Here is a 27,330-nt window from a genome sequence, read left to right on the forward strand (position 1 = left end):
GTACTGGCTAGACCGACAGCGTAGAAAGTACTTCTACTGTTCCCTCCCGGTTACCTGACAATCTTTTCACACTTTGTTAAAGTCACCAGCCGCCACCTCGCTCTGCAAACCAAACTTCGGATCGTCCGTAGAACGTCCAGCTTCAGCTAAGATGATCGACTGGATCATTATTAAGGATATATGGGTATATGGATAAAGTCAGCAAGGAGATGCCATTGCACGCGGATATCCTTGTACCAGTGATAACCCTGTAACACTTCATCCTCGAGCCTTGATCAACATAGTCACGGAGGACATGCCACCGACATACAATTAGCCGGAATACGTAGCAATTGAATTATCTCGAGCGTAATATCCGCTATTCCATGATAATGCGAAGGTTACCAAAATTATGGTAGATCCGTAATTAATTTACGTCACGCATTGCGCTCTTACGTATCATTCAGCTCAATCGCGAGGAAGCGCCATAAAGAAACATCCTGAAAAATATAACAAAATTATCATTTCTCTTTTTCATTTTTATTAACAGTACCAGTCGCCGACGGGAAGTTCATTTTTGTTAGAGTATAGGAAATTATTTTTCGACTAATAAAAATATCAAGAACGGTCCGTATGCAACCGGTATACTTCTCGCAATGCCATTATGTCTGACGGGTTGCATACGCGCAGGCACGACTAGCGTCATATACATTTTACTCGTACAGTACATTTTCATACGAGTCTATAAATCACGCACTTTGTTCCCATGGGGTAATTATCGACCAGCACATGCTCCAAGTCGCAGTATCGTTCCGCGCGGTGTAGATCTCGTAAAAACAAAACGATTTTTCTAGATACCGTTATGGCGATCCTAAGAATCGCTCGAATCCATCAGCTCGATCTACCTTCCTCGAATACGTACCAAGCGCCCGTGTGACTATTCACAGTGTCTCGCGTAACTTTGATCTACGGACAAAGAATAATTTGGCCTCTTCGCATTCAGCATCCGGTACACGGCATAGAGGTAGACCTCATACCTGGACTTACGTAGGTATAAAAAATAAGACGAAAGACAATGGCATCGGCATTCTAAGAAAAATTTATACCCAAGGCAGGTGCTCAATCTGAACGATTATCGAGAACGTGTCTGGAGGTCTCCAGAGGAATTGAGTGGAAGCTGCCTGAGGTATGAGGTGTCCGAGTTCACGAGGAGAGTACAGAAGAAGAAAAAGGATGCAGTGGAAGGTGCCCGCCTAGTGGCGAAACAAAGTGGACCGGGACAAAGTCCTGTCGACGAGTTCCTTTGATGGGATCTATGGAAAATCCTTAATCCCGGACGAGGACCTTAGCAAAGGTTAGTTGACCGCCGTGGACGCTGGTGAATCTGTTGGACAGTTCCTAGGAGACCCTGAGCACAAATTCCAAGACATTCCAAAAGGACTCCTCGTCCACCGGCTTGAACTCTACGAGTCCGTCCCTCGTTCTCATCCTTGGCTTCGTCCTTAATTCTAGTTATATACCGATATCCCATTATCCTCGAGGAATCCATATGAGTAATAAAAGGATGCAAGAGGACTCTACAAGGAAACTGTGGGAAAAGAATTAAAGAGTCGCGACGAACAAAGGAACAGGATCTCGAGGCTGAGGATGAATCACAAAGGTCCTTTGCTCTGGACAAGTTGAAAATACGGGAGGATGACAGTGCTCCGGAGCAGACAGAAGGCTCTACATCCAACAAGACCCCGTATCCACGTAACGTGCGAAGCGATCGATAGGCTAGGCGAGGACTAGTCGCTGTTGGAATAGTCCCACGAAACTCGGGGTGAACTCCCCCTAGTCATCTCTCTCTCTCTCTCCCTCTCTCTCTCTCTCTCTCTCTCTCTCTCTCTATCTATCTTGTACGCTCAGGGTACCAGAGATCCCGTGAAAAATTGATCGAGGAAGCGGAATATCGATGGTGTAAACATCGGGCCGTACTCTCAGCCTCTTCTTCCACAGGGCATGGGTAATCGTATACGAGTCTGTATGCATCTGGACTGGAGTACGTGGCACCACGGCAAGTACGCAAGTACCAACGTACAAGCGTAGCAATGTACACAAGCATGCGGCAATAGCTTTAACAGAATCGAGCGAGCGAGTCAGTGAGGGCAAAGCAAAAGCAAGTCTTGGCGAGTAACAGTGGGCGACCCTGCTGCTGGCTGCCGACAGCATTCCTACAGACACGCCGCGGACCCACACGGCACACACAATATGACACACCAGGACGCAATGTACGTAACCCAACGCAGCACAGCGCACTGCGTCACCACGGAGCCATCCGTCTGTTTATCCGTCAGTTGGTACGTATGCGCATCCACGTATGTCTAACCGTTCGGCGCTGGGCAGCCGATCGGCGTGAAACGTACGTGCTTCCTTGATGATAATCTCTGTTATTGATTCTAGAATCTTCGCCCGGAAGTACAATAGAAGTGGAGGGCCGGTGCGATGCAGCGACCCCAAATAATAGGCTGCCTCCGAACGAGACGGAAGAGCTATGTATGTCGCTTGGGCCGGAGTTAAGCAGATCGTAGTTGCCATGGCAACTCCCGTTCTCGATGAACCACTTCCGGTCTACGTCCGGGAGCCGCACTGCTCCTCCTTGGCTTTCATAACGCGTCCGTTCCTCGTCACGGCGACTCCACTACGAGTCTCCGGTGTCCTCTCCAGGTAGAACGGAAGGACCCAGTGCCAATTACGTGCCTACTACCTATGTCGTGGAAACGATGAGGATCCTGGGACACCTGGAAGGGATTTTCTCTAAAGTTTTCAGGCTATCGTGAGAGATCGACTGCGATCGAGAAATTCCGAGGGATACGGAAAAGTTAGTCCACCGTTATGGCTTATCTTTTTCTAACCTGAGCACTCGGTACGTATACTTATACTGGATACTTAGAACGGACCAGTCTACCGATCTGGTACCAGTCATTAAATATTGTTCGCGCAAGTGGAATACCGAATAGGCTATCTGGTTGACCTGCTTTCCGTATATTTCTAGTGTTCTCTAAATGCCACCGCCGAGGGAGAAAGATTAAGTTAAACCACTAATGGCAGATCATGCGAGGTAAATCAAGTAGGAACTACCGCAGTGAGATGTGCAAAAATTTTTTGTTTACTTTCTTTCTATACAATATCTATACTCCCAAGATACACCCTTGGAATTCTTCGACAATTATTTATTCGCAGAGACAAGACCAAAAGGGACTCCGATCATCCGGCTCTCCCGTGACGCTCAGGACGATGGAGCTGCGCGCGCCTGAAATAACGCAGTCGTGCGGCCGATGTCAATGATCGGCGAACGGGCCCACGAATCTGAACCGAGCACGTCCGTTTAAATGTTCCTACCTGGGAATCCTGTATCCCTCCACTGTCTCCGCATCTCGTACGCGTAAAGGTACACACGTGACTCGCGCATCTCGGTGCACCACGTCAGGTAGCGGCTGCGATGCCGAGACCTCGGTGAAAGTATGCACGACCTCAGAATAAAGTTTTGCGTACTTTAGGACACCGGTGACCTCAGGGACCCGATGACATCCACCCACCATCCATCGGACAACCTCAGCGACGAATCCAGAATGTCCCTACAAGGAAAAAGGAAAAGGATCCAAGGTCCGTTCAGTACCGATAAACATCCTGATCATACGTCAAGGTTCACTTGTCAGTCTCGACAAGGGAGCGTTCAGCAGGGTTCTCAAAGTCCGCAAGCGACTCCCTTATTCATACAGCCGGCACGTCTTCATTAACTCGCGTACGAGCCGTGGATGATTTTGCAGGATCTCCTTTCTGCCTTCTACCGGGTGGGTAGGTATCAACCAAGTATGTAGCCACTTGCATACATACGCGGCAAAATCCCACTGCGAGTGGCCCTGACTATAATACAAGCTCGGTACTATAAGATAAGCAGAGTTGCCGTTCGGTCCGCCAGCCAGCCGAGTCGTAGCTCCCACCAACAAGCGGCCCTCTTATGCCCACCTACTACCGAGCAATCCGAATGCATTCTTTCTTCCCTTCTTTCTTTCTCCATCTGGCTAGGCGTAGTGTCTTGGCACGGCGCGCCATGCCGTGGCGTTCTTCTCGGTATCTCCGTGGAGTTTTAAAGACTGTCGTGGCGGCAGGCATGAGACTCGGGACGTCCAAGCTGGGAGCATGCGTCTACGTACGTACCAGAGTAAGACTATAGGTGTATCTGTATGGACAACTTACACGAGCACGAGACTTGGACCTGAAGTGGTCTCTCGTTCCAGCTCCAGGACTGCCTCCCGTCCTTTCTTTCTTTCCCTCCTTCTTTCCCTCGCTCATTTTTTTTACTCTTCGGCTCCTCTCAACTCCTCCACCACTACTGGCACCTTCTCTCCTGAAACCTCCTCCCACTCGTTCTCTCCGTCCAGCGTTTCAGCGTTAGACCTTAAATGCCTGGCATACCTGCAAACGAACGCGTAAGTCAGCAGGACAGGAGGTGCACTTTGATACTTACGGCAATGAGACTCGAGACACTGTCGGACTTCATAGGTGCTCGCATTCTCTTGTGGGATTCAACATAACGAGAGAATCTGTCGGGAAGAATGTAGGGGTCGTTCGTCCTGGTGATATTACCCTGTGGACTAGTTCTACGCGCGTGCCTGCACTTGGTACTCTGGTAATGTGGCTTTTCTTCTTCCGATGGTAGCAGGGATACTGCGATCCTTGGGGTAGGTTTGTACTGGAGCCTACTTGATATTTTTTCAGAGCTTGGTATTTATGTCAAATAGTATTTAGGTCACTTGTAAGTCGACTTTTCTTAATTTCAATGAAAAATTTTATCCGATGAATTCGATCTGTTGTTTTCTCTTTTCGCTTGCTTTTTTTTTTACGTTTTCTTCTCTTTTTCTAGGTCTCGTGGGTCATTTCCTTGTGGGTCGCGTAATAGAGCGCGCGACCGCGGATAAAACGAGAGAATTCGTTGGGTAAGCTAAAGGCGTGCGCGATGTCGACTTCAAAATGAATACTGGGCTTGATCAAATAGAAGTGGTTAGAGCTCGCAGGAGTAATGGAAAAAAAAGAAGGATTTAGATTATGTCACCGACCAAGGCAATTCGGTCGAAATAAGAAATCGAAAATGCATTAACGTATCTTTCTTTTAAGAGTATAGGTATACACTTGGCCGGTGTCAAAGGGCCTTGTGGGCCCTGATGGGCATGTGGTGGGTAAACCGGCTTGATCAGAATGTCGGTTTGTTTCCTGTGGGTTCCACTCACCCTCGACCAATCCGATCGCTATGGAGTTTTCAAATTTTTTTTTGTTTCAACGGACCACAAGAAGCCCTTGTTCAATTATAATATAGTAATGAGAATTTCCCCGAGCGTGCGAATTTTCAGAAATCCATTAAATCCCGATAAAACACTTTTACTTTGAATTACAGCGCTTTTCTTGCACTTGACGATTCCCCATCGTCAAGGCCAACTCGTGTCTCGTCCTTGCTGTCTTATACATCGGTGAAGGTTAAATATACATTCGCCCATATTACGCGCGTATTATGCAAGGATATTAATATGCATATTATGCAATCATCATAGAATTAATAGACGAGACACATTACGCCAATATAACCTATCGATCTTGGCCTTCAGAGTTAAAATTGATAATCGTCGGGCCTCATAGAGATAAAAGGATCTAACAATTGTAGGATCGATAAAAACTTGGCGCTTGGAATTTCTTTCTCTTTTTCCACGCGCAAGAATTACCCACGAGCACCTAAAGAAAAGAACTGGTTATAATCGATGCGCCGTCAATTAACCAGTAAGTAATCGACACGCCTCCCTTAGAAAGTGCCGCTGAGTCAAGTAATACATATAGTAGGTAACGACAAACCGACATAATTGAATTCACAATTTCGCCCTGACCAGCTCGGATGAGTATCGAACCATATAAAAAAAAGATATGGACTCTCCCCACAGACTACTAGGCTGCTCTTATATATTCTTCTACCAGGTGCACTCAATGTCGGAGAGTGCGTTCGAAGAAATCAGACCGGCGTAATTTAAACTCGAGATTCCTCTCGGCGCTCTCACTACGGGTCGGGCAGCACCGCTCACTCGAAACTTCCAAAGCGTAAAACTTGACGCAGGCATCGCTCGACCTCGGTTCTCTTTTTCCTTGGCGAAGGTCCGCCCTCGCTTGAAAACAGGGCGCCTACCAACCACAACGCCAACGACAGCCACTTCTCATCTAAAGACACGTACGTCATGAAATTTTGTATCCAGTCTTTTCCCCCTCTCTCTCTCTCTCACACTCTTTCGCTCTTTCTCTCGCTCTCATTCTCTCTGTCCATCCTTGTCTTCGCAGACTATTGTAAGAAATTAGAGCATAGTCGCCGGTTTGTCGCTTGCACCACCCTCTGGTGTGAGACACTAGCATTTCACGTTGGCGGCCTGGTCGGTCGCAGGTCGTCCGGCGTCAGTACGGAACGTCACAGAACCCACTCCAGCCAACCAGCAAGCCACCTACACGTCTCTCACACCTACATACAAGGTACTCCGGGGCCGAACAGGCTATTGCATTGCGTATATACCGTGAGGCGACACGTACGCCCCTTTTCTCCTTCTCGTTCTTTCACTCGTGTTCCATAGTGCCGCTCGTGGCGCTCGAGACGTCCAGCCGCAGTCCGTACACAGCTACACCGCCATTTAAATCCATACTCCACGACGCAGTCCACCATATTATTACCATCTATAGAAATCGTTCATGAGCCAGAGGATCCTCGGCGATTTATGGTCTTACGATACACCGTGCCTTTTTCTACTCTTTTTTCTTTCTTCCTCGTCTTACTCGTCTTTCCTTCGCACCGGTATTCTTTCTCACAGTGAACGATGACGACGAACTGACAGGATTTCGAACACGAGTTCTGCCATCGGGATACAAATTTATCCTGTCTTCTATGAAGCTTCCCTTGGAGCTGCTGTCTTTTTAATATATTTTACAGCGTAAGTACTTTTTCTTCTTCTTCTTCCCTGTCTCTTTCCCGAAGTCACCGCGTTTCAGTTTTCTCTAGCCAGTGGTACGCGATAGGTACTCTAGGTGTCGTTGGAATGCGAGGGGTGACGTTCGACGTTAACTTTCTGGGATTTGTTCTTTCGAATGGAAGGACAGCTAGGTCGTTGGGCTTTCTTTTAATTATTTGATCGGCTGGCGCACATGGTCGATCGCCCATTGTCGATTTCTCTTTTTCCCTTCCACGCTCCTGAACGACTTCCACCTTTGCCAGACTCGATCTCTACGTATCTTCAAGTACTTGCTCTTAGCTATTTCATCCTCGTGGAATTTTATAACCGGTGTCGTGAACTATAGGGGAACGAGGGATCGTGCGATCATGACTACATTTAAACCTGCAAATGTTTCGGTTTCGTGACTACTCTGCCTAGCAGTAATAACGATACCGTTACTTCTTTCGAAACGGTGCAAACTAAATTGCACGTCCTGGATGAATTACGCATACGACAATTCTTCTTCGGCTGGTATTATTTATCTTCTACAATATCTTCTTAGACAACCGTACCGATAAAAAGCATAGAGCGATCCATCGCTTCTCGTTGGAAACAAATCTTAAGTTTGTGTTACTTCCATGACAAAGGCCAACGAAACCTGCCTGACGACCTGTAAAATTCCTATGAATGAGCGCAACCTCTGCCGACCGACAGGCCAACCCGAGATGGGCTGGCATTAGATTCTTCGAAGGAATTCGAAATTTTAAGGTTATTCGAAAATACTTTTTTTTTTCGAAAAATTCAAATAAAATTTTTCAGTCATTAACTAATTTTACATTGCACCAAATCTACCACAGCTCGTTCTTCTGCATAGCGACTATACGAATTTTTAATTTGACAAATGTCAAAGCTTCAATTTTTTTTTATTGAAAATGACTTGCCGATGTATACAGCAGTTCTATCTGAAATTGGTAAACTGCAAATTGATATGCCCATCTTCGATTGTCCCTCTTGAACGTAGTGGCACGGTGCGACATGCAGGTTAAACATGCTTACATCATAACCCGAATACGACACGATAGCTTGAAGAACATTAGAGTCGCGTTTAACGTTCCACGACGAAGTCACTGTTTAAATATAATTTTTCTTCGAAAAACGACGAACAGAAGAATGAACGTTACCGGAGATCGTGGCGAACGTAAATACTAAAACAAACAATACATAAACCCCAGCCGATCTGAATTGCCGCAGAGATACTCTCGATTTTCAAGGTTGTCAAAGCGTCAATATGCCTACGTACGCAAGTATATCTGCTACCTAAGTGACGTTGAAATTTCTAACCTGAATAACCGAGCCGACCGACCTCGACAAGGTGTCTCAATTTTCCAAGTGGTATGCCAGCAGGATTAACGCTCCCATAGATATCGGCTTTGCGACCCAACAGTCAATCGTACGAGCCCATTGGAAGCGTCTCGCAGTAACCACACAGTGCCTACACCCATGCAGCATACACCGGAGAGAATGATTTCTCGATCCTGGGCAAACATTTCTCCACGAGCACCTTCGCCAGCACTCGACCGAGTCATTCATCACAATAGTACTCCACAGGTACCCCGACAAATAACAGTATCCAAAAGACAGAGCTCGTGACGACCTCGAGCGATCATTTTAATAAAGCACCACATCCATAATGCATTGTCATTCCTTTAGCACTCCCGAGATGCATCCAAGATCAGTAATGACCAAGTCTACGAAAATCCTAACTCAACGCGCATCTAGATTCTTCCTGGTGCGTGCATCCACGCACCCATCGTTCCCCCCAGACATCTTCGCACGCACGTGCAGTGACGCTCCGTGGGACGTGCTCCAGAAAGTGCATCCTAGTATCGTTGACCTCCGCGCAACAGTGGGTACCGAGCGTAGCGGAGGGCCTGTCGATAGGGCAAAGTCATGGCTAGGACGTTACCAGGCGGTAGGTACTCGAAGAATTCGCAAGGTGAGACAGTAGGGAAGCGCTGCGGCCAGCCAGTCGATACAGTGGACGGAGACAAGGCTCTCCGACATAGCTCTAAGTATATAGGGGAACGTTCGCGTCAGGTGTTCGGAGTCATAACGAGTCATTGGCTCCCGATCTACCTATTGTTTCTCCGTAGGAGCCCGAATGCTTTGGAAAGGCCAACCTGGAGAGCAGGTTGACGATTCACCAAGAGAAGCCAACTGCCTCGAGGTCGGCGTCCACCCTGAAATCGGCCTCTTCGTCCTCCTCCTCCTGATCCTCGTCCTCGTACGTCCACTTCTCCTTGCTCCTCTTCGTCCTCTCCCTCCCCTCGTCCACCAGCTAGAACCTACCGAGCGGCGACCGAACAATATCTGATGGGAACCCTTTACTTTAGCGCTAGCTGTTCACATTACCTTACTTACTATACGGGGTCAATGCCACCGCGTCCGTCCCGCGGCCCCACTTCACTTCACTTGGCTTCACTTCCCTCCGCCTTCTCCTCTCTGTTCCTCCTTCGCCTCCTTTCCCTCCCTCCCTCCCCCGCTCCCCCGATGTCCCTCTCGTGGCCCTCCGTACCTCCTACGTCCTCACACCGTCGCCACCGACCGTCCGTGTATAAGAGTGGCTACGTATCTCCGTACCCTCCTCTCCTGAACAGAGAGACTCGCGCATCGCCGTCCACGTTATAAACTATTCCAAAAATTCATACTGTTATTATTATCACTTATCCATTCCCGGCGCTGGCTACAATGCACGACTTTGTTCGCTCCTCTTGCGTTCTGATCTCTGGCACTCCTGCTTGCTTGGTCTACGTAATGCTGCCGCTAGGAGAGGTCCCACGTTTCAGAAGTTACCATCGATTCACTCTGTAATAAAGCCGCAGCGTCGTATTGCCATTTGGACTTGCAGGGTATATTGGGTATTGGAATGTCAATTTTACTGTAGGTCAAATCGTTCGTCCAGTTTAGATTTATTTTACAATTTTACCTTCCTCAGCTGTAATTTGTTATTGGATCTTGTCGGATACGTATATTCGAATCGGCAGGTTTGTTTCGTGGGGGAGTTGACTTTTGGGTCTTTCAAATTTTCATCGTCTTCCCGCCTGAGCACCGTGACTCGGCGCATGCGCGCTACGTCACTTCTGCGAATGTCGTACTTGGCGAGCGACAACGCGGGAGAAAGGACCGACCAGTTTGTTTACCTCTTGCGCATTTTCGTGGTGCGCGGGCATGCAAGTGCCAGTTCGGCCGTTGCGATCTGCGTAATCTACGCGCGCGACTGCTGTCGCGAGGTACGGCGAAAAGAGGTTGGCTAATGTAACGTTTGTCGTCGGCGCGAAGTAGGCTGGCACGCTCGAGCGAAAATAACGAGCAGCCTTAACTGATTAAAATGGCCTAGATACTGCGAAATGGAATCCCGAAATGCGTTTCACCGTATGCGCAACGGTACTGTACATTTCACTCTTTTTTTCTTATTTATTTATAGACCTTTTTTTTTCTCTCGTTGCGCTAGAAAAGCGCAGCCGTAATTTATCGTCGGTGTAACCTGTGTATTCGCTCGTCGGGCGTTCTTCGAAAGGCGAAAGACTTTTCTACGCTGGTGCGATTGATTATGACTTTGACGCGACACGCCGATTGGAAATTCATCCCGGGCGTAGAAGCTGCTTTTACATGGGACTGAGTCGAGGTGTATTTCTTACATTGGTAGAATTATTTATGTAGAACCAAGATATATATTTTGGCGGTACGTTTAAAACAATGATAGCATTATACGAACGCGTCAGATTTCCCATTAAAGAGATCCATGGATGCTCCGATGTAAATACTAAATATTTATATAATTTTATTAGACTGACAAATTGTTCGTTATAAATACGTAAATGGTATTCACTGGGTGTCAAAGAAATTTGAATGCGTGCACTAGATCGGCGATATGATTAGAAACGCATTTGATATTTATGTTGGTTATTAAAAATCGAATGATCCCAGGAATCCATTTTTAATGCTTCGGTACAGTCATTCAATTAATTATTTGCCGTTTCGATTTCATGACTGTCAAGTGACCGTTTCGATTAGGTTTCACATGATTTTACCTTGACAGTCGAATCTGGTCAAGTGTATCTCAATCGAAACACCCCGTATATCCTAGTCCGTTATACGTTAATTTATGGACTCGGTATTTCACCCCGATTAGGAAGGTTTTACGTACTTTGGTGGAGTGCAAGCACCCCATGACCTTCACAGAGTAAACGCAACGTGTCCAATGTCAAGGATAGCGTAACATAACCTATGTCGACGGCGCTTAGAGCTGCCTCGGCGAAATTTGTAGCGCTCCGGTGAAGGAAACATTTAGTCCCGAGAGTCGCACGGGATACGGCCGGTAACAAAGGGCAGTTAAAAGTCGTGGGAGAGACGCATCAATTTTGCGTGGTTCCTCCAGTCCGTGGCGCGAATACGTAGAGTGCCGGAGTGCTTGCCAAAAAATACAGCAGTTCCATTATTCCTTTTTGACAAGACCTCCGCGCGCCGTCAGCAGGATTTCCACGGTGGCAACTGGAACCCACGATATTCGCATACAGACGCCCTACCAAAGCTACCGCAGCATTTCGAAGTATAAAAACGAAATACCAGCACATTTTCCAGCTCACATTGATACCCACGTTACGTCTCTAACCTACATGATAGGCCTATCGTGTCGGCCCATAGGCAAGCGAGTGGCCGGGAAATAGAAATCCTCACCGGCTATCGCACCGAGTAGCCAATGTATCACAGCTATGCTACGAGTCAACGCGTTCGCTGCTCTCTGCGTGCATATCTGTCTCTCTCGCTCTCATTCTCACCGAAAATCCCTCGAATTCACTCCTGCCGTATAGCCGACGTGAAATCGGTGAAATATACTTCCAGGAAGTAGGTGGCTCGGGATCATCGGCCCTTACGGCTATTTCAGTTATTTTGCAGCATGCAGCTATTTTAAATATATATTATAGGGTAGACGCAGATAAGCGTGCGCCACGAGACGAAGGATGGAGGGAGATCGAGAAACGGGCAGAGTCAATGAAGGAAAGAGACAAGAGCTAGTAAGAGAGGGGTTGATATTTATAGACAGGCCCGTCGTCGTCGGCGTCGACAGTCTTGAGTCTTGACTCTTGGTGAAGTTCTGGGAGGGGTGGCACCCTCCTGTTCTCGACTCCTCTCTGTTAAAGGAATTTCCTATGATTAGAATGAGTATTTCTATACAGCGCTCTGATCTCCGCCTATATGTGTCTACGCCAAGAATAATCCACCAAGTCTGGTCTGGTCTCCGTTCAGGCAAACGCGTCCTCCTCGGGCTCGATAGACCCAACCAAAAAATCAGTACAGGTTTACACACTCGGACACGCAGAAAGATCGTCCTTCCGAACACCGAATCTCCTCTCGGCTCCTCCGCTACGATCCTCCTACGGCCCAGACTCTCTTCTCGCAATCGGATCGTCTCTCAAGCCCCCTCTCCGTATCTCCTCGGTGCTCCCGTCCTTACTGCTCTCTCTCTCTCTCTCTCTCTCTCTCTCTCTCATTCTTTTTCCTAACTCTTTTACTCTCCTCTCTTCTTAACTCGATGCCGCCATTCACCCGCGACCGACACGCGCGATCCGTTCCACGACCTCTCGGTGCCTTAGTGCCGGACCACCGCCTATCCTGGACCTGCTCCACCTCTTCCTACGATCTTTACGCCACTTACCATTCGATCGGGCTCACCAGTCACCGAACCTCCTTCTTAGGATCCTCGTGATCCTCCTCGAGGAAATCGGGTACCGGCGTCCTATGTTCTTGCTGGAGGCAGGGACACGCAATGCGGACCTGACTCGGGTCACCGTTTCTTTACGGTACCATCGTCAGACCCGGAGCAAGAGGAGGATCAAAACAATCAAAGACGAAGAAGCGTGGTAGGAGAGCATTCTTTTGCTTGTATAGAGACGGACGTGCGTCCTTATTTTTCAGCTTTGTGTCTCTTCACGGTCACTTACGACAGCACGAGCTACCGGTCCACGAATTATCTCTAGCGTGGAAAGAAGTCGGACGCACTCTTCCAGAAATAACTGTAAGGACCAATCGAACTTGGGATAGCGAAGGATGTGAGTAAATAATTACTCTGTTCGTTGTGGCTAATACTTTTTTTTTTTTTTTTTTTCAGGATGAGCCTCCCGATCGACCTTGAAAACAACGCGCAATTGCATTTCTGTCGCACGGCTCGAAGTACGTATGCTTCGTTTACATTCGACGCATATTCTTTACACGTGGTATAATGGCAATAATTAACTGCTGGTACAAAGAGCAGCGATTACTTCATACGGATTGCGTCAGTGACGTTGGACTTGGGTATTGGATCCGGACGGGACAATTAATACCATAGTCGTATAATGGTACGGTCAATGGCACATTAGTAACAATTAGTATTCATCGATGGTGTTAACGTTGAAAAGGGTATGAGATTTCGCAAAGATGCTCCTTTTCAAAATAACATCAAATATCAATAGCCTCCGCTTGGCTTGACGCAAGTACCAAAGCGTCATGGCATAAATTGCGCCAAGTTTAAATACGACGCGTCATTACCCTCTCCCGTCGCTGGAATCAAATTCACTAAATAGGTAAGATCCTCCGGTCGCCAACGTAACCGAATCAAGTTTCAATTATTATAATTTTGTGAATAATAATTTTTCAAATCTTTTATACAGGATCTCCACCTTAAAAAAGGTAAATCTGGGTTGACGCAGGCGAAGACCCCGATGGATCTGCATTGAACGACCAATGTGGACGTCACCTTGGAATACGTATACATAAATATAAAAATTTGTCTGGGTAAAAAAAATACCAGAAGCCCAACAAATAAAATATCAGCTGCAGACGGACGCAACTGTCCGGTCCTGCCACCAGGTGCATCAACGGAAAGTCGTGGCTTCCTTCGACTAATTTACTTCTTTGGCTTAAGGAAGGGGATGAAAAAATGGATTGTTATGTTTAACCCCATGGTTTTCGAATAAACATACGCAGTGGGTAGTTTGGAATCCAGAAAGATATTTGTGTCTCCAAACTCGTGGAACGGAGTGCACTGTTCAGCCTTTAAGATGCTTTCCAAATATTTTATTAATATTTCAATTTTTTTCTCTCCGCTCCGTTCTCGTAGTCCAAAAAATTCAGGAAGACAGCTAGGACCTTTCTCATCTGGCGGGTGAGCCGAGAGAGATAAATTCCTGGATAAAAGGGGCGAGTTCACAGCGTAGAAGTAACCCCTTGAAAATCCTCAAGTCTATTCTCAAGATATCGAAGGCGGAAATACACTGCGGGCAATCTAGCAGCAGCAGCGGTCGACGTAGTTTATGTCACAAACTATGTCATGATGATTATCATAGTGGCCTGTCTGTATACACACGAAGCGTCATCGATATTCCAGCAATTAGTTGGTGGCCCCATCGACGACAGAGATTACCAATAATCATTAGAGACCCTCGAGGAGATTCGCCACGGCTTATTCGTCTCGCGCAGCGTTGACTGGAACGATGGAAACGGGGCTTAAAGCGCGGGATTATTGGCAACGTTGCGTAGCTGCGCTCTGCAGCTCTGCCCGAGAGTTCACCCCGCGCGTGCTGTCTCCCTCTCTCTCTCTCTCCCCTACTCTCCTGCTACTCCTCTTTCTCTTCTCTTCCAGACTGCTCACTCCTTTGCCCTCTCTCTTATCTCTCCTTCTCGCTCTCTCGGCTCCTCACCACCGGTCTCACAATCTCTTTCTTGTATACTCCAGCTCTCACTCTCACTCCATATCCCTGGCCCTCTCTCCACGCCAGAATCCTAACCCCAAACCTAAACCCGCCACCCCTGTTATATTCCACCCGAGAGAGGCTACTCGCTTCTCTCTTCAGACTCTTCGCTATACGTAGCACCAAGCTGTAACTTCTCTCTCGTGCCGTCTCTCTCGCTCCGCCGCTCGATCCGCTCGAGCCGTCTCGCTCCTTCCTCAGCGGCCTGAGCCCCTTCGGTCTCCGTAGAGGCCGCAGCGCCCGTAACCACCATAGCCCTGCTAGTCCCCATAGCCCCCGTCGCGTCGCGCTCCTACTTCTCCTGAAGTCCCCTAACCGCCCCACTCCCTGATACCACGCCATTTTGCTCCTCACCCGGCAAGGGCGACAATGCTAATACACTGTGCTCCTTTGTGCTCTCTACTAATAATTATATGGCTCTGAATGTCGCTCGGCGGGCAGTATGCCACTTGAAATCAAATAATCGTCCCTGCTGGTAATTGGATCGGGCATTGCAGCGTAGAGCAGATTGCGCACGGCAGATTGCAGCTTGAACCTAACCGCGCAGTCCGGGACTCTTATAGGTACGTTTACATGCTCTATTCCTAGAATCGTTTGCTCGGATGGAAGGTTCTAGAATCATTTTGCGATAGGCGATGATAGTCGCTGTTGGAAGACGCTGGGAACTGGTTCTTGCGTGGCTTCTCTCCCACGGGGTTGACGGAACTTCTGCTACCCCATCGTCGTTAAGCAGGACTCCTGTAAATCTTCACCGAAGGAAATATCACGCGGTGTACGGTTCTCATTCGCTCCCTGAGAAACGTTAGATGCTCGTCGTTCGATTAGGTAAACCTAACCTCTTGAACTGTCAGTCGTGGACTGCAGTGCTATCGATGGAAAATTTCCAAGGGTTTCGAGCATTCCGTAAAAGAGGTTAGGATCCTCCGTACCGCTAACCACGTACTTCGTACGGTAACTGGAACAAAGCCCACTCTCAGAAGCGACCAGCACCGCGCTAGTTGAATGGGAAGTTTGAAGCTTAGGAGGGGGCGTCAGTCGACGGATGGAGTGCTTGAATCATCCCTTGCTACTAAACATCCCCTATTCTGAAGCGGGACTTTCGACGGTGCCCTCGTGTTTGTCTATAGGGTGTCCGCAAGAGGTACACACAGAGCTACTGTGCTCGTACCAACCCTTAAGGAATATACCGAGCAATGGCGTATAGTTGGCACTCGTGAACGATCTTCCTCTAAATGAAAATACATCTCTAATACTTCCGACCACTCGGTATATCTCACTACTGCTTCTCTTTTGTATTACGTTATTCGTGTTAGCCTCCGAGTATAAACGAGTCACGCGCAACCCAACTGATTCACCTCTCTGCGATCTATTATATTCGCTAATGCTCGAATCATCCCTTGAGATTGAGCATCCCTTTTTTTACGAGGTGACGCTGATCCTTTATATATTGGTTATAGCTGTATGTACCGTATTGGGGATATATTATTGACTGGGAGAGTTATTGCGAACGTAGAAGAATATTTTATTATGTTGCGCCGTGCTAGATCTTCGTAACTACACGATTCTTTCAATTGATAACGTTAGAACCTACTCGGGATTACCTGGCTGTGACCGCACTCTTCCGATTCGCCATTATTTTATCCTCGGGCCAAAAAGAACATTCTGAATTATATTATATATTTAAATTGCAGGTCAAGAATAACATCCTGCCGTATATGTCTCTCCCTCTACTACGACTCGTACGCTGCTGCAACCTTGCGACCGCTGCCGCCGACTGACGGACTGACGCAATGACGACGATTTGTAAATAAACTTCGAGGCTCGCTCGAGCGACAGCACCGAGCTAGAGTCCGCTCGTCCGCAACTACTGCGAACGAGATATGGTGACAGACATCCCTCAAATAAAATCCACACGACGCCTGTCCTTCATTCTGCAGACGTAGTAATTTATGTGCAAGTACGTACTCGTATTATACGTACGTAATATAACCATAGTACAGGTTAGACAAATGACACCTAATATCGTCAATTCGTCTATTTTGTGTGTGACGAAAAATTATGGTATACTTTATACATTATTTAACATGCCCTTGTACATTATTCAAGCAGTTCGTTACAAAGTTATAAACGTCAGCTTGACTTCGGATTCCTGCAGTCAAAACACCCGGCCGAGCGTTGTCACATTTTGACGTCGTCAGTCGGGAAACTGTCCTGCGTGTAATGCGCATGCGCACGTGCGGCCATTGCGAAATGTTTCTGGAGTTATTACTTGCGGACGAAATCGTGCAAGAGCACGTTGCGTCTCGCACTCACAGTGGGTAGAAGCTTTGACACGACTGAAATCGTTTTTACCTGTCAAGGTCTGACACTGTGGTTTTCAGCAACGGCCGCTCTATGGTCGCAAGCTATCACCTAGGATGGTATCAAGAAATCACTGGTCCTTTTGAGGTTATGTTTAATGTACGAAGGAAACGAGGCTCGTCTTCTGTCCTCCTGTAAGTCGCTCGACATGGGTATTTATTATTATTGAGTATAAGAGTATTATATTATTGTCACCTTGACTCGTTTCTCCCTGCCTAATGTTATCTTTATAGCGGTGCGCCACAATGGAATTACTCAGTTGCATGGGCACATTACCCAGGCAAATCGGCGTCACGCGCTCGTTCGTCGATTAGCATTATAAGCCAGCGATAACATTTGTTGCAAATTGAATTTATACGAACGTTTATACCTGCTTATCAGAACGCAATAGAAACGCGGCTGAAACTACACGCATTGCAGCGCAATTATCTTTCGTGGATTGAGTAAAGACGTGAATTGCACTTGGTCTAGGCTTACCATTGGCTCAAGGAGAGACCGGACGCCTCGAAAGAAGCTCTGGACAGTTTCTCATGCAAATCATGACGACAGTATAGGAAACTCTAGATCATCCTAAGAAGCTAAGGTCCAAAGCGTAGTTCAAAATTCAGTATGTCATAGTTATATCTAATAACGATTTTATTTGGAGAAAAAAAACAGTTTTTTTTTTCAGAATGAGCACACAAATCCAAAAATCGAGTCCATAGAAAATATTCATTCATTTCGAGAAGCCCGTACCTCGACAAGTTCAAAGGCATAGCTTTACATGACCTGGGGCCACAGGTACCTCATCCTGTACTTGCGACCTTGGCAGGTTAGTCCCTGACGTTCCCGATTTTATTGTCACACAGATATTCTCCATAAACGTTTTCCCAGACGAGTCGACGATTCTGCGGCCTTGCGGCTGCAACAGCAAATTGCTTGGCAGCCTTGGAATTTCAAGGAACGGATAAAGCCATTTGCCTGCTCGGTACGGAGTTCGTATTTAAGGGAGCCGACAGGTAGAGAAAAAAAGAAGAACGTACCGTTATACTTTTTTCCTTGTCTTCCTGGACGAACCTTTTGGACTACCGTCGACCGACTACAACCGCCCGAAGGATTTTCTTCCTTGAAAATTTTAAGAGTTTCGACACTCCACGAGAATTCGTCAAAATTCCTCAACTACGTCCACTTCGAGTTACCTACCAAAATCGAACCAGACTTTAGCTCTACCTCATGCCATATATCATTTGCATACATCTTATCTTCTACTTATAGACGCAGAAACGTCACGCAGTGACATTGCACCTTATGATAATTATACGTTTATTGCATTTTCATGCGAAAACACGTGCAGCCATCCCGTACTGCTCGCTACAGCGAATTCCGAACACGAAGGAGTTATGGTCTCGGTATGCCTAAAGGAGAGTGCATTATAACCGATGGCATTGCTGTTGCAACACCAGTGCAACGAATCAATAGCAGCACCGAATGAAATCCTTCCATGAAGCGAAAACCCTGACGTTCCACATTCCAGCCTTTACTCCTGACATCTAAACCACCCTATGTAATCTCCAGGCACTATTGTGCCCAACCCCAAAAGTCGCAAGCACGCCATCACTTCCGTCCGAGCATATTAATCTACCGCGCACCTTTTAGACGTCACGGTGAAAAGCATGCGCTATTTACACGTGTCACGAACGTGCTGGGTACAAGGTCGAAAGTCAATTATACGCTCATCGTGCAATGGTCAGACAACGAGTTGCCAGCCAGTGTCACCAGCTCGCTGGCAACTGAAAATACATTTAATTTCCAATCAATGAGGACGCTTGAGATGAGTGTATTGTGATGCATCTATCCTACATATATACATATATATATATATATATATATATATATATAGGCTGTCTACATTCGCACAGCAGCCGTACCGGGATGACTCGCGAGAGCTGCGAGCCATTCTCAATTATCGGAAAGAACGTGGTGTAAAAGAAAAAGGCTGGGAATGAATAAATAAAAGGGACGTGGCAACCATGGTCTGGTGAGTTGTACGCCACTGCAGCGGCCGACCGAGTCAGAGTGAGTAGTGAGCAGTGACTGAGTGCGTGAGCGTCGAGCGAGTGAGTGAGCGAGCGAGTGGGTGAGTGGATGAGTGAGTGAACTATTGGTACGGAGAAGGTAGTAGTGAGCTCTCGCGCGTGCGTGCCAAAGGGAGAGAGAATGTTGGGGGTTCGTTAAGGCAAGAGAAAGAAGAGCCGAGGGAGAGCCGTTCAGGCTGTGGGAGGGTTCAGGGTGTAAGAGGTTAGAAGCGGAAAGCGAGCCTCTGCTCAGGCACGGATTTTAGGCGTGGGACAAGGGAAGCTCGCCGAGGGAGGAAAGAGTGGGAGAGGGTGAAAGGGGACTGGGCTAGAGGAGAGTGAGAGTGAGTAACAGGGAAGGGGGGAGAGGGGGAGAGGGAGAGAGAGAGAGAGAGAGGTCTGATTATGAGGCCTTTCGACAAAGTGTCCAAGTTCTCCATTATCGATCAGCTGTACGTAGATATGATTTCGATACGATTCGCTCCCTTGACGAATATCGATGTAGATCTTCACGGATCGATGCACCATTTAAATCCCGAATTCCTGTCCCTCTTATGTCAGGCACCTGTAATCCCTGTTTTTGACTATTAAACTGTTGGTCCGCTACCAGCTTCAGGGATCAGGGTGAGAACCATTTGACTTGGGGTGTCTCATGAGAGACTTCTGTAAAGGGCGCTGTTATACGAGACGGGTAAAAAATGTATCACGCTTCTGAAAACTCGATACAGATCCCTAGAAGATCTTTGGTGGCTGGAATTGGGTAGAAGGGTTACTCTGTTCTTTTGAGTGTGTACTATTTATTGTATTTTTATTAGGGTTCGAGCGTCATTGATATGGAAAAAATAAATCTTTGAGAACTCATTTGATATTGATACCAACGTCAATGATATTAAATGACACCGTGCGCTATAACTCATTCTGGGCTAGTCGCTACATTCTGATAAGAGGACTTTCTTATCAGATAGAAAGTCCTGAGATTGAACTTATACCAGTAGGGAGCGTCAAATTTCATAGTGACGCAGTACGATTGTATACAGAGAACGTGAATGTGGTTACTCGCGCGGCCTTTTGGCGGCTGTCGTCCGGTTGATATTTGGTATTTTGTTTCAAATGATATCGACGTCATTATTTGCTCATTGCTCCGTTAAGATGTCGCCACTGTTTGTTTATGCCTCGATAGTATTGGCTATCGGAATGACTCGATTCACGTGATAATTTATAGAGCGTAATTCTGATTTAGTTTGAACTCGGGAAGAGGTGAGGCAGCATGGTCTGTTACTATAAGCCAAACAGCGTGTGGACTTGTAACGTTAAGGCTACATGACGAGACCGTTTCATAAGTTTATTTGTACGTTTTCAAATGCACGGTGAAAGAGAGAGAGAGAGAGAGAGAGATCCACTTTGAAAGCGATCGATTTCAGCACAGCTCTTTCTCGGCTTTCTTATACTCTCTAGCGAATCTTTGTGGTCGCGCACTTGGCTTATTATTATTCCTCGTTACCGGATCGGCCTTATTCGCTACTCTCTAAAGTACCGTTCCGCACACAGAAGGGAAATACACACTGCGCTGTGTCTGACAAAGGCGTGGATGACGGGAAGAAGGAAAAAGGATGATCTCGTGCGATCGTTATTTCCGGTCGAAGCTCTCTCGTTGACGTGGTCGGTGAAGTTGCTAGTCAGATGGAGGAGCAGGGGTAACGAGATGAAGAGAGTTTGGAGCTCGTAGAAGGTGAGTGGAATATACGGAAAAGTCAACGTAGACGACTAGGGAATTCCCTGCTGAAAATGCAGGCAGGTTAACCCTGTCCAAGCGTCCCCTAAAATAATTGATATGGCTTACAGTTAACTGTTATAAAAGTTCCCGTTGGGGAGACTGTGCTTGGGTTTTATGTATAGGGGCAAAATAATGATTTATTGAATATTTACAGCGACGAGCCACTACGACTGTCTTGTATTTAATAGATATTAATATGTAAAGATAAAAGTCACAAAAGGAAGTTACACCACGCTATTATATCCTTGAAGAGTGTCTCCCAGACGAGCAGGATGGCCGTGATTGTCTGAAACGTGCGCATACGTCGCATTCTAAACATCCGTGCCACGTAACGAGGACTCGGAGGCGCAGCCCTCTCCCGCATCCTTCTTCACTCTGTTGTATAGTTACTAGGTACGTGGTAGAGAGCCACACGGTGGAGAGCATGTGCGTAGCTACGAGCGTACGTACTCTCAGTCAGCCGTCGGTCTCACAGGGGAGACCTTTCGGCACAGAAGATCGCGGCCGGGGAGAGCTCCGATTCGGCATTCTCGATCCGCACCTGGACCGTGCGGACACGTAGGGACGCTTGCACCTACCAACGTTCCTAATAGATGCGTACGTTTATATATGTATAATAGAAAGCCACCACGTGAGCCCTGGCATTACCCAAACGCCATAGTCGCGGGAACCAGGGAAGACAGCCTCGAGAAACAACCAGAAGCATAGACGACAGGGAACCGGAGGACGCAGAGAGACGGGATGGACGGATTCTTCGGATCGTTCGGCTAACATATACACCGACGGAAGTGGCGGCGGTGTCAGTGGCGTCGACGACGGCGGCACAGGGGGACCTTTCCCTCTGGCAGAAGGCTCCACCCACACGCCAGCAACGAGCGCACAATCTGGCAACAGTGGCTCGCTATAACCGATATTGTGGCCGTGGATTGAATGGAGGGGAACTAGCTCAGGTCAAACCTCCCCACCCCCGACTCCGACTCGGGACGCGGCTCCACAAGCCCTCGGGTCCCGTCGGTACCGACCCCACGGCCTCTTTGGCAGGAACCCCCCCACTCTCTCAGGAAGGTTACCCCCACTCTCGTTACGCTGGCAACCAGCTTGCGTTCAGAACTCGTGCTCACGTTAGTATTTGTGAGTCGGTGGGCTCGTGCGCGTGTCCCTCGTAGCTCTGTAGCAGCGTGTCGCAACTCCCACCACACCGGTAACACCAGCACAAGAGCACATCAGCACGCAGCAGACCAACAGCACAGGGGACAGACACACGCCGTAGGCAGCGGGTACACACAACGCCGCGTTGGCTTCAACAACCTCTCACTAGACAGTATTACTTTCAACCGTTTAGCGCGCGCGGCCAATGCTACCCGGAGAGTACCCCGGTACCTATTCGTAAACACAATAGTCAAATGTTGCCGCTGCCGTCGACGACGACAGTTCGCTGCTGCTGTCGCTCGCATCGTTGCGTTCCTTGAGAACGCTCGTGATATATTGGGACTGGTTGTGCGACTATCAGTTATAAATACAGAGAGAGAAAAAGAGAGAGAATAATTTGAGGTGCGATTTTGACATTTGTCCAGAGAGAAGACATCATAGAGGTTTTGTCTTGTGGGAGCGAGTACGGACGCGATAAGGCTCCGGCTAGGCTTATATAGTGTTTTTAACACCACCATACAAGTTTTAGTTATTGGTGAATTAACTTATTGCTGGATCCTCGGTGACTCGCTCCTTGGGAACTTGTGTTTTCTTCTATTGTCGTATGTTATCCTTGCTTGACGTCATTCTTATTTGATAACTATGACAAGGTGATGAATAAACGTAACCGAAGGCACTGGGAAATCGATCGTTTCTCTTACCGTGATGGATGATGACAATTGACACAGTTATGGCAGTTGTGTGCTATGTGACAAGTGCTCTTTACACCCTCATTGGATTATAACATTAAACCTGTGCTGCGACTTTTGCCAAGGATAATGCGACATCTTAACGATTACTAAGGTAAAGAATCCGAAATGTCACGTCTTTTATCAGACTCAAAAATATCATTACTTTCATAATCTGTGTCAGACAGTAAAGGAATATGTAGAGACGGAGAATGAAATTCCTTGAGAGGTAGAGAAACATTGCTCGCGTGGTGTGTCTGCCAGAGAGAGTGTACCTATACCTACCTACTACGATCTACGCTACGATCGTACGTGAGCCATAGGCTATTGCCTGACACGCGAGATATTTACATCCTCAGACACATACCGGCTGATTTATGTCTAGTTGGACTGTTTGATCTGACCGCCGTCATTTTGACACAGTGTATCAAACTCATTTAGTTGACTAATTTTTTAATAATTATGACGATAAATTAACTCCTCAAAATTAACCTTGATTTTATTCATATCGGCATTCTCTCGTTATCATTGATATTTTTTTCAAGTGACAATATAACCTCGTATCGTTATCTATAAGTGCTTCGTCATTTATTTATTTTTTTTTTTCGCGAATATTCGTTAATCGTGTTACGCTGTCCGGAAATAAAATGACGCCCTCCTGCACGTCTGGCTTCCTCAATCTTACCTGAGCTTTAACGACTCTGAATTGCTGCTTTTGAGTGCTCTAGCTATACGCTACCAAGGAAAGGTATACCTACCTACCTACCTACCTACCTACCTACCTTCTCTCGGATCTCTCTGGCAGAGCGCTTTCACAACGGGTGATTGTTCTCTAAAGATGTGTCATTCCCGTGCAGCGTTTCTCGAGCGATCACAGCCAGAGGGCCTCGCTGTCGAGACAGAGAGACATAAGAGAAATACCAGAAAGTCACGTCCACCATGATGTTTGATCGTCTGTAGGTCACGACACTCTATACTCGGCATATTAGTCTGTTTATTCCGTGCAGTCAACGTGGAAGCGTATGGTTAATACTCCTCGAAGAAGTATCGTAATTTGAAATCGTTTGTCTCACGTTAAACTATTTTATCGTGCTGATACATTATGAAAATTATTTTTCATTTATCTCTATCGCGTTACAATCTACCGGTTACGTCAAAGAGGTTGTCTTACGCGATAAGCGTGTTATCGCCCGTAGAGATTTTTCATGGATTTCATATTTAGATCACTCGTATTCTTCAAGTTTCAATTAATCTCTGCGCAAGGTTTACTCAAGATTTTAAAACGGTGTAACAGCTTGAACTTCTTTCTCCTCGTGACAGCTCAATTAATCGGACTGTTGGGGTAATATTCTCTTGTATCGAATTCTAGTGACTTCAATACAAGACAGTTATCAGTGAAGGTAAATGGAAACACGTGACGTAAATGAGGGGAACCTGTAATATCTTCATAGAGATAAGAATAATCAATACAGAATTTTTCATCGAGTCGTTATCGGCCGTTCCAAAGGTAAATATACGGATTTAAATTTATGTCGAGAGTTCTATAACGTCAGTTATATTCATCAAGGTAATCGAAGCGACTCGAAATACACGGTATTGCATTATCTTCGTTACGAGGAACTGTCGTAACCGTGTAATTATGACATTGTCTCGGAAAGCCGGACGTTTCAAAGATGCGAATAACTCAGGATTATCGCCATTGATTAGTACGATATACAGTATCTAGATTAACGGATAGTCGATCGACAGTGAACCCTCTCAATATTATACTGCATACGTCCCCTCTATATGGATCACTAATCAGAACTAGATCGGTATATCGAATACCGATAGTTCCTCTAGTAGCTATACACTCGATGATATTACCACCCTGTAACTACTCTACCAGAGAGTATAGCATCCAGCTATGCGTCAAGCTTTCACTTAACGCCGGTAGGGAGTCGTCGTGACGATCGCGCGCACTCCCAAGCATTATTAGAAACGCTCCGTAGGTAGAGTTAAGGCGCGTTTTAACACGCGCCTTCCCCGTGTGGATTTGTTAAACGTTTCTAATCTCAATACAGGAGCGGTGGCGCAATATCAGAAATAGGTTTGTTAAAATAAGCGTACGCTCGATGCGCGTTCCGCGGTGCCAGGGATGAATTGGTGGGGACTTTCCTGGCTGAATTGGTGGGGATAACTCGGATGCTAGACTTCTGCCACTCTGGCTTGACTCGCCCTCAAACAAGGACGTTTCCCACTCAAGATGCCTTCGCGTTTGCGTAGTATCGTCCCTTGCTCACTTCCTTCCTTCACATTTAAGCTACATATTTATCTTCTCGTATCCTGCCTACCAGACTCTCCAACTGTAGTCTCTTTGTCCTAGCTCGGACGAAGTAGCTTCTGGTTCGAATACAGGAGGAACTTGGATGCCGTATTACCATGAGATTTACAAGTTCAGAAATCGGTCGGTAGTACGGTGTCTAAATTATATTTGAATTAGGGTTAATTCATCGTCGGAAACTATCAGTACCGTACAATGGAATTGATGAGAGAAGGTTTTCAGACAGCCTTGTCGCGATAAGAAGATACGTATCGCCAATGGTGGACTCGGAGATTTTACGAAATCGATAAATCTGTTTATCGGGCTGAGCAAATATCGGTGTCCCAAAAAAATCTTTTACGTCGATTGCGCACTATACCACGCCGCTCTAAACGTAGAACATCTCAAGGACGTCACCAGCGCGCTGTGACATGGACGTTGAAATTATGTCAGAGAAGCAACCGGGACATTATAAATTCACCTTGGCACATTGGTGCACGACCGATTGCGCATGGATTCTTGACAGTTTGGCGTTACTTTTCGGCCACGCAGGTTTCACCGGTCAAGGGTATTTACGCGTTGAAGAAACGAGCAGACTGGGCAACCAATTCCGGAGATAAAATGAGCCGCCTTCGCCAAGCTTTCTTTGGACAAGGGTCGACCCACTCGGTCTCTATCGAATAGACGGAACAGACATTTTTGTTCTTCTCCCACAGTAGTTCGCCGCTAAAGCGAAGAATCCCATCAGGCCAGGAAAGGCCGCTTCTCAACGTTTTTCACGTTTTCATCTGGACAGAAGACCGCTTCCTACTTTGTGCGGTGGGCTCGGTATACGTTTCTTTTTTTTCTCCTCTCCCGATTACGATCTCCCATGATCAGAGCAAAAATTCCTCGTACGGACAATGGGCGTTTCTCGGTATCCCAAGAGGGCCTCCACTCCGTGCCTTTCCCACGTGTAGAGACAAAATCCATAGCGATGAAAAGGGGATCGCACGAGGTAACCTCCCTCTCTCGTACGAGCTTACGACAAACGTCGACTTTACCACGGAGGGACCAAGTGTACGATTGCGTAAAATTTGTATGTACACACGATAAATTCTGTTTTCAGTTACGAAACTCTGCTTTGTCAGGTACCGCGACGCCGCACAAACCGCTGACAATGGAGAATCTCCTCTGTATTGTATCCGCGTGCACGTACACGCTCTCTAGTCAAGGTGAGGGCGTAATTAAATTTTCATAACTGTCCGCTAGTTGCATAATGACGAACCAGATGGCACGACCTTATCGGCAATCCCGACTGTCCAGGGAGCATTCTCGAGTCCCGTCGCGCTCCGTACCTCCGTCAATGACACACGAGCAACGTTATAGATACACCGAGCGACAGCCACCACGTGGCAACGTCGCGACGCTCTTATCTAAAGTCTGTCGACTGTCAGCTGTCATTTCCACTATATTATGTGCTCGCCTGGCGCGCGCGCTGGCTTAACGCGTCCACGCTACACCTGACCTACGAGTTCCTTCTCGCAGCCGCGTACAAACCCTCCCTCCCACCTACTTCTCCCCCTTCACCACCTTCTCACCAATATATAGCATACTTCCGCACCGCGGATCGCTATAGCCAACAGGAGCTGCCTTCGAGCGTGACTCTCTTCCTTCTTGAATCTCCGACTCTGCGCTTCTTCCTTCGCTATACCGCATCGCACTAAGTACACACACATATATATATATACCTCCATAAAATTTTTCCTCCTTACGTCTCTCAGTCCTTTCATACCTTTTTCTTCTCATTCAGCAACTATGTCTTTCGACGAGCAACGACTTTTTTTTCTCTTTCCTCTATATCCTTCGCCACTGTCATTCTCCCAAGTAGATTCTCGCACGTCCAACATTTCCCACTTGTTCCTCGGTCGTTCTCGTTACCGGAACAGCGAGTGCATGCTGCATAAGTACGTATAATATACCCGCGCTCGTTCTATACTCTCATTAGGTACTGCCAGGCACATAGTTTGTAAACGAAATACCGTGTCCGCAGTACGTCAGTCACGGCGCTCGTATTGGTAAGGATTTATGTAACGGTCAAGGGGGGTTAAGAGTTCTGAGAAAGTTTTCAGAGCGGCGATTGGCGCAGCTGTACGACGGCGGGTGGCTTCCGTGATTTCGTCATCCCGAACGATCGGTTCCCCCCCCCCCCCCTCTCC

At 47.1% G+C, this 27,330-nt stretch overlaps 3 protein-coding genes across 23 annotated transcripts in view; 2 read left to right on the top strand and 1 right to left on the bottom strand.

Annotated features, from left to right (window-relative positions):
• Positions 1–527: 527 nt before the first annotated feature.
• On the top strand, positions 528–14,013 carry LOC107265417. Of its 18 annotated transcripts, none has more exons than XR_003059024.1 (9): positions 528–1,333; positions 1,978–2,318; positions 2,422–2,884; positions 3,014–3,079; positions 3,202–3,816; positions 12,951–13,084; positions 13,144–13,205; positions 13,283–13,597; positions 13,685–14,013. XR_003059024.1 is itself a non-coding variant. In XM_025082530.1 (4 exons), exons 1-3 carry the CDS (start codon positions 746–748, stop codon positions 1,284–1,286), a joined length of 390 nt encoding a protein of 129 aa, XP_024938298.1. In that variant the 5' UTR covers positions 528–745; the 3' UTR covers positions 1,287–1,333; positions 1,492–1,767. The 18 variants fall into 18 exon arrangements, 2 of the variants coding, with proteins under 2 accessions (XP_024938298.1, XP_015590341.1); XR_003059025.1 differs by having other exon boundaries at positions 13,288–13,597; XR_001537208.2 differs by having other exon boundaries at positions 529–1,333; positions 12,951–13,050.
• LOC107265416 lies at positions 2,700–19,523 on the bottom strand. Of its 3 annotated transcripts, none has more exons than XM_015734857.2 (4): positions 18,148–19,523; positions 4,219–4,437; positions 3,361–3,596; positions 2,700–2,759 (listed from the first exon to the last, which is right to left on the bottom strand). In XM_015734857.2, exons 2-4 carry the CDS (start codon positions 4,312–4,314, stop codon positions 2,726–2,728), a joined length of 366 nt encoding a protein of 121 aa, XP_015590343.1. In that variant the 5' UTR covers positions 4,315–4,437; positions 18,148–19,523; the 3' UTR covers positions 2,700–2,725. The 3 variants fall into 3 exon arrangements, with proteins under 3 accessions (XP_015590343.1, XP_024938300.1, XP_015590342.1); XM_025082532.1 differs by lacking the exons at positions 2,700–2,759; positions 18,148–19,523 and adding exons at positions 3,120–3,271; positions 9,111–9,553; XM_015734856.2 differs by lacking the exons at positions 2,700–2,759; positions 18,148–19,523 and adding exons at positions 3,120–3,271; positions 4,490–4,952.
• A 1,231-nt stretch (positions 19,524–20,754) lies between these two features.
• LOC107265378 (zinc finger MIZ domain-containing protein 1) overlaps positions 20,755–27,330 on the top strand; it is a 21,080-nt gene continuing 14,504 nt past the window's right edge. Inside the window, exon 1 of one of the 2 annotated variants that reach the window (XM_025082527.1) lies at positions 20,755–20,908. The gene's annotated coding sequence lies outside the window, so the exon portion shown is untranslated. Of the gene's footprint in view, positions 20,909–21,452; positions 22,946–27,330 lie in introns of those variants that run through there. The other variant, XM_015734786.2, reaches the window with a different exon arrangement.

Source organism: Cephus cinctus, unplaced genomic scaffold, assembly GCF_000341935.2.
Source record: "Cephus cinctus unplaced genomic scaffold, Ccin1 Ccin1_scaffold0215, whole genome shotgun sequence".
NCBI lineage: Eukaryota > Metazoa > Arthropoda > Insecta > Hymenoptera > Cephidae > Cephus > Cephus cinctus.